Genomic DNA, 7980 nt, shown 5'->3' on the forward strand with positions numbered 1-7980 from the left:
AAAAAAAAAAAAAAAAAAATCCACATCCCATATAAATAATCTAATTATACACCTAAAGGTCCTAGAAAAATGTGCACAATCCAAGTCTCAAGCTATACAAAGAAGAAAATTAAGATCAAAACAAATTAAATTGAGATTAACAAAAAGACATGAGCATCTGAATAGATGCAAAGTCTGACAAAATCCAATAGTTATTCATGATAAAAATGAAGCAAATAGCTACATATGAAAATCACCTTGTCTAAATTCAGCAAAAGCCATTCATGTAAAACCTACTGTCAATATTACATTGAAAAAAAAAATGCTTTTCCTCAAAACTTAGAAAGAGAAGGATGACCATGATCACAACTCCCCTTTAATGTACCCTACAAATGGTTAGCCAGAACTATCCGGGAAGACAAAAGTACAGTCAAACCTTGGATTGTAACTTTGTCTGGGTGTTCCTCAAGACAAATGAACATAATAGAAATTTTAACTTCAGGATAAATAACTGATGTATTGCAATGTAAGTAGTAGTATATCGTGTCAAATGTAACATGATCACTACTAGTTTTTTCTCACTGCTTTGATATAAAGGTGCCTTGGATTATGAGTAGAATGAATGATGATATGATTTTGTGTAGAAATCAAAAATCTATGAAGACTAACATTATTAACCAAATTCAGTAGTGTGCCATAATAGAAACTCAAAATACAAAAATTGATAAATCTTAAAAATCCATAGAACTCTTGTACACTAATCATGAACTCACTAAGAAAAATTAAGAAAACAAAACTATAATAGTTTGAAGAAAATATTTTAGAATTATCCTACATAAAGAGAAAACCTCTACTATGAAAATGGCAGTACTCTGAAAGATTGAAGTAGATAATCAGAAAATGGAAATGTGTCTGGTAACCAAAGATAGGAAGGAGCAATAATGTCTAAATGGCCAGTCTTCCAAAAACAAATATACATATTTTAAAAATGAAGACACCATGAAGCATTGCTCAAACTAGAAAAATTCCTGATATGCAATCAGAAGAGATACTTCTAAGCAGAAGTATAGAATGTCAAGAACATGTGAAAAAAGGTTTTATTATCTCTAGTCGTTAGAGAAATGAACTAGAGAAACCATCCTATATATGCAATCCGAAGAGAACAGGAATATCTAAGGCAATTCAGGGTAACAGCAAAACAAGAAGCACAACAATATCTATAATCTAGATTACAAAACTAAAATAAGCAAAGCAGAATAGTACTGGTACACAAACAGACATGTGGATCAATAGAACAAAATAAGCAATAGGAAACAGCCCTGGACACATTCAGCTAGCACATCATTGATAAATATGCCAAACACATTCTGAAATAAGGATAGCATCTTTAACAAATGGTACTGCACCTAGGCGTGGTGACACATGCCTGTAATCCCAGAATTTGGGAGGCTGAGGCTGGAGGATCACAGTGAGTCCAAGGACAGCCTCAACTATATAGTGAGACCCTGTCCCCAGAAAACAAATTTTTTTAGGAAAACTGGCTCTCCACAGGCAGGAGGTTGAATCTAGCTCTGTATCACTCACTATGTACTAGATAGATCAAAACAAAATAGACTAAAGATCTAAATGTTAAAACAGATACTCTTGAAAGATAAATACCTTAAACTTTCAAACATTTGCATACAAAGACTTGAACTCCAGCTGCACAAGATATAACATTCAGAATCAACAACTGGTATATCAAATTTAAAAACTCCCCAGCAAAGGAAACAATCCACAGTATAAAGAGACAACCTAGAACAGAAAAAAAAAAGCCTGCTGCACCAACAATGGGTTAATATATAGAATACATAAAAACTCCAAAAAAACTTGACCTGATAAAACAGAAGACCCAATTAAAAGTGGGCTATTGAAATGAATAGATACTTAGGCTGAGCCAGCCACCAAAAAATAAATTAATTAATTAGAAAGAAAGAAAGAAAGAAAGAAAGAAAGAAAGAAAGAAAGAAAGAAAAAGAAAAAAGAAAAGAAAAGAAAGGAGTGGATAATTCTTCATTGGTATCCCTGGATGCCACAGTGGGAATTTCTGTCCATTATCTTTCCCTTCTCATTGTATCCCAATCCTCTTCCTTGTCCATCCTTCCCATGAAGAACGTAATTCAACCTTTTAAATGTTCCAAGACCTCTCATTAAGAGTCTAAGCACAGTAGTTTTAGTTTATTTCTGAGTATTAGTGTTTTCTTGGCTAGGCATTTTTCTCTTCAACTTTGATTCTTCTCTAAGCCTAATACCTAACACTCCAAACTTAGAATTTTCTCTTTACTCATTGGAATATGTGAACAACCCCAATACAGTAAATAAATCATACATGATAGATAACCAGTTCCTTTTACTATAAAAATATATCTGAGATAATCAGTCTATAGAAAGAAAGGTTTGTTTGGGCTCATGGTTTTCAAGGTTTCTGTCCATGATCAGCTGGCTCATAGTTTTGGGCTTGCAGCAGCATATATGGCTGAAGCATGTGTTGACACAAACCAGTTTACAGTTGGAAAGCAGAAATGAGAGGAAGAGGAAAGAGCTGGGGTCCCACTATCGCTCTAATGAAGACCATCCCCCTACTGACCCTCATGGCATAAAGATTCCACCACTTCCCAATAGGTCCTGATGGGGATCAAAATTTTAGCACATGAAACTCTGGAAAATTCTTAAGATCCAATTTATAGCAAAAATGATAGACACAGACAGACAGACAGACAGACAGACAGACAGACAGACAGACAGATAGATAGACAGACAGATATAATGAATTGGGGCTGGGGAGATAGCTTGGTGGTCTAAGTGCCTGTCCAGCGAGTGCAAGGACCCAAGTTTGATCCCTGGCACTGCATGCCATGCCACCCCAGAACCGCAGGTGAGGCATACCAGCCACCGAATCTGGGTGTGGTGGTGCATGCTTATAATCTCAGTGCTGGGGAGGCTGAGACAGGAGGATCACTAGGAGTCCAAGCTGCATAGTGAGATCCTGTACCAAATAAATAAGTAAATAAGCTATTGTACCTTTATTTCTCATAAAATGAATAAAAAAATACTTTTAAAATGCATTTTTAAAAAAGAGAAATGAATCAACCTCCCCTCCCTACACACAGTGACTACATAGCAAGACCCAGTCTCAAAAATAAAATCTAGATTTAAAAAATAATAAACCTGACATGAAATACTCTGCCATATTGTGCCTCCTTATAGGATATTTTTCCTGAAATTTTTCTTTGAGGAATAATTTACCATAAAAATCACTTTCCCATTGTCAATATAAGCCTTATAGGTCCAATATCTTTAAAAACATTCTTCTAATCCTGATTTTTCTGAAAAATATGAGACTGATGGTTTGATGAAGAAATTGAAGTATTTAAGATGAAGAGTGTCAAGTCAAATCTGAAGAATGACAGAACCAAAGGAGAAGAAATTATATAAGTATCCTCTATAAACCCTGTTATGTACAGCTGATACATAAAATATAGTGTACATGCCAGAAAAAGTAAAGTACTTTCATAAAAGTTGATACAAAATAGCTGTTCTGAGCACCTACATTTTTCCTACATTGCCCAGTCCCTACCTACCCCTGGAACCTCCCCTGGTCTGTCCCATAAGCCAAAACAACAAACAAAATAAAACAAAACCCAAAATAAAAACAAAACCCAAAAGGAATCTGATGTAGTGCCTATCTGTCTGAGTTAGTCCTGAAAGTCCAGGTTCCTGGGCCCTTTGTGGCTTCCTTTGGGCATCACAAGGATCAGCTAGTTTCTTGCCTAACTACCCTGTCCAATCCTAGGCAGTCCTAAAAGCACCAGCCAGGTCCTTTGACTTGTTCATATCAGCTGTGACTGATATGAACTTTCCTAGGCACTATACATCTGGTAGCCCCATGACAAATGCTCTGGTTCTGACCTACCAGACCTTTAACCTCCACCTCTACTAGCAGTATCTTATGTCACCATCCCATGACAGTATAAGGGATATAGCTTTCACCTTTAGCATTAAATTCCATCTCCATTTTATGGATGAACTTTTAAATACCCACCCAATTCCCACCTTTCACTAATAGCAACATGAATTTTGTTCATGGAAATAAAAACTCAGGCAGTACAGTGCTGACTCTATGCCAGCAATTCTTCCAAAGGTATATTAATTCATTGAAATACTAGAATTATAATTATTACTCACCTGATTCCTTTTTATAGATGAAGATATTGATGGAAAGGCAGATTATTTAAATCTTGAGTAGTCATAAAACACTATAATCTGGCAACAGAGCCTACATACATAACTATTGGACTGTAGCATCTTTCATTTGGTAGGAGCAAATAAGTTTGACCCAACCTAAAGCTAGTCTAATAAGTAGTCTTATAACTTAATAATAGAGATACTATATTTTCCAATTCTTAACAATTATTATATTATATATGCATACACATTGCTGTGAGTTCCTCAGATATTGAGACCTTTGTTGTAAAAAAGAAAAATATTATTTATATAGAAAGAAATTCCCTTGTTATTAAACTACTAGTTCTCTGATGGGAAAGTCACTATAAATTTTTTGCAGCTCTGTATGTGAGCTTGCACACGTATCTAGTGATAATGGTGGCAAAACAATTCATCAAAATTAACTAATTATTGAAAGAATATTAGACTGGTTTGATAAATGTTTTGCACTATATATATTACTTGGTAAGCAGTTTTGCAAAGATAGTTTGATTTATCCAGTTGATGTAAGAGAACAGATTCAGAATTCATATTAATTGATAGTCATATATTGGTAGTTGAATATGTTTAATATCAAACTGTATAATTGTTAATGTCATTGCAGATAGGTAAAAGTTTTAGAAGTTCCTCAAGAGAATATTTCTTTTTTTTTTTTTTTTTGCTCCGAATGCCTTCAGGGCATGTTTGGCTGGCTTGAGTTGTGGGGATTGAACCACAGCAAGCTGAGCCTGACTGCTTTGTTGAAGCAGCCACTTAAAGAACTGGGCTAAGGGGCAGGCCCCCAAGAGAATATTTCTAAATAATGGTCATCAGTCTAAGGTTGAAGAAATTTGGGGGCCTGGGGAGATGGCTCAGTAGAATAAGTGCTTCCTTGGTAAGCACAAGGGCCTGAGTTCAATCTATGGTTCCGCCAAAAAAAAAGAAAAGAAAGAAAAGAAATTTGGGTAACTCTTAGCTCCAATAAAGTTACCAAGAATATATAAGGGAGAGCTAGGCCTGACTATATATATCTCTATCTATCTATCTATCTATCTATCTATCTATCTCTATCTATCTATCTATATTGAAATTTAACTCATTTCTTCAAATCCCAAAGATTATATTAAGGATTCAGAGAATGTGTCATGTATTCAGCACTGTCCTTGGCAGAGTAAAACAATGAATTTGATGACACAGACATTCAGCTGCCAAACAGTTGGTTTCTTGAAGGATCCAGAGATTTTATTAGCCTTTTCTAAGTCTTGATCACCTCTCAATATAGCCCAGTTTCTTTAATTCTGCTTCTATGATGCCCCCAATTTTTTCATTTCTAATTTGTTTTTTATCCCCAATTCCTGCACTACTAATAAAGGTCTACTGTAGGAATTTAATAAGTACTTGTGAATACTTGAAGAAAACAATGTTTCCAAGTGAATGCCTAAAATAATAATGTTCTGATCACTAGAATGTACTTCTCACTAGATCCTCATATCAACATCCTGGAACACTAACAGAGATTATTACAAGTTCCCAAAGGACTGGTCACCTCTGACTATACCATCAAAACAAGCTTTAGGACCTACAGGGAGACTATATACAACTTACTGGAATACAGGAAGTCTAATAACCCGCTTTTACAGATTTTCTGGAGATAGCCCTGTAACACAATTCCATAATCACATGAATTTATAGTGTACATGGCCAATAACCAAACCTCAGTTCAGGTTATTATTTTATCCTCTCTTTTCTTTAGAACTGGTGAACTAAAATACTTCCAGTCCATTGTCTTCGCCTGCAGTGAGAATCCTAATAAGCAGTGAAAGAGGTATAGCTCCTTCAATTCCAGGATGGGTCAGAATTAAAACCAAATTTCCTAGGGCTAGTGAAATAGCTCAGCAGATTAAGTTCCTGCTTAGGCAAGAACAAGAACCGGGATTCGATCCCCAGCACACTTGTTGTGCTGGATCTGTCCCCGAGCGCGCAGAGACGGCCAATGAGACCTGGCGTGGTGGCACAGGCCAATAATCCCAGTTCTGCGGAGGTCGAAAACAGGAGGATTACTTCCCATTCTATTTTTCTCCCTCCTTTTCTTCTGGATCTTTATTGCTGGAGGGGGAAGGGGCGGGATTTTGTGGCTCCTAGCAACCCCTGCGTGCTCTTTGATTGGCTGATTACAGCACAGCCGCCATTTTCAAATCCCCGGATGATGGTGGCGGTGATTCCCTGTTAGCAGGCACTTGTTGCCTCACTGGAGCTGGCGGGCATCGTGCCCGTCCGTGTCGGTCTCCCGGGCACCCGGCCACCGCTCCACCCCCTTTTCTACGACATGGAGCCAGAGCCGGCGGCACTGAAGCAGCCCCGGCCGCGAAGACGGAGCCGCCGGGCCTCTGGGCTCAGTGCGGACAGCGCCGCCGGCCCTCCGGCTGACACCCCCAGGCCGGGACCGCCAGACTGCAGGTGAGCAGGGGGTACGGCTCCCGGCCGCGACCGAGTGAGGGCAGGGACGAGGACGGGCGCGGGGCTGGGTGCCCGCGACGGGGGCGCGGGTAGAGGTGGGAGAAGGGCGGAGATTGGGAGAGCCGGGAGGGGGAAGGGCGAGGAGGGAAGCGAGTGTCCTAGCTGGGCAAACCGGTCTGTGCCGGGGTCCCAGAAGGCGTTCGCCGGCCCGGCGAGGAAGGGGCGGGCTCGTTGACATTCTCCTGGACACCTCTGCTGGGAAGGGTTAGGAAAGCCACACTGGTTTTTGTTTTTCACACCAAACTTGTTGTGAGCTGGGAGCTCTTAAGTCTAGTTCCAATTTCAAATAGTGTGACTTTGGTCAGGTTTCTTAACATCTCCAAGGTAGCCCACTGAACAATGAACGTGGTGGGGCCCACTTCATGTAAAGCGCATTTTGAATTCATTGAGATAATGAATGTTGAGTACTTACTATGGGCCTATTACACAGGAAGCTTTGAGTAACTTAAAAGTTATGTACTGTCATCTATCAGTTTGTATCTATACAAGTAATAATTCCATATCTGCTCTATGTTTTCATAAGACCCTGTGATCCATTTAACAAATACCTGAGATAAACTACAGTTCTTTACATAATTTACATGCCATAACTTAGATATCCATGCCAAGATACACAGATCCCTTTTTTAAAAATAGGAAGACACCCTGCAGTGATCAACAAAACATGCATTAACTCCCTGCAAATTACTCTTCAGAGAGCTTTTTCACTCCATGCTGATTTGTTAGCTTGAAGTTTACGGTAATTGTTACCTTCATACACCTTTCTGAACCTCTGTACCAGTTGTAGCCAGTTTCTTTTTGTTTTTGTAGACGTTTTGCCATATAGCCCAGGCTGGCTTTGAACTTACTTTGATCTCATGCCTCTGCCTCAAGTGCTGGGATTATAGGCATATGTCACCATACCTGCCTTATAGTTGTGGCCAATTACTTATTTATTTATTTATTTTTAATTGAGAAATAAATATGAATGAGACAGTTTCACAGCTGATTAGTAGGACAGTTTTGATAGTCAGTACACTGTACATTGTTATCTTCTTAGTGGTTATCCATAGTACAAGAAGCAGACAGGATATTCTGTTCAAGCACTGTTAGTACACCTCTTTCTTCTCATTGAATTAAGTGAAAGTAGCTGTAAATTTATCCTAACTATTTTGTATATATAAATACAAAATGATCTTTCCTTTGTATCCTTTTTTTTTTTTTTGGTCCTGTCAGAGGTGAATATTCTGTTGGCATCTAAAT

General features: G+C 38.3%; 1 protein-coding gene across 1 annotated transcript in view; it reads left to right on the top strand.

Moving 5' to 3' along the window:
- The first annotated feature begins 6442 nt into the window (after positions 1-6442).
- Net1 (neuroepithelial cell transforming 1) overlaps positions 6443-7980 on the top strand; it is a 73229-nt gene continuing 71691 nt past the window's right edge. The window contains exon 1 of the mRNA XM_023719763.1: positions 6443-6678. Within this exon, the coding sequence (XP_023575531.1) occupies positions 6548-6678 (131 nt within the window). The 5' untranslated portion in view covers positions 6443-6547. The remainder of the gene's footprint in view (positions 6679-7980) is intronic.

The sequence above is a fragment of the Octodon degus genome, unplaced genomic scaffold (assembly GCF_000260255.1).
Source record: "Octodon degus isolate 3935 unplaced genomic scaffold, OctDeg1.0 scaffold00071, whole genome shotgun sequence".
NCBI classification, from domain to species: Eukaryota; Metazoa; Chordata; class Mammalia; order Rodentia; family Octodontidae; genus Octodon; species Octodon degus.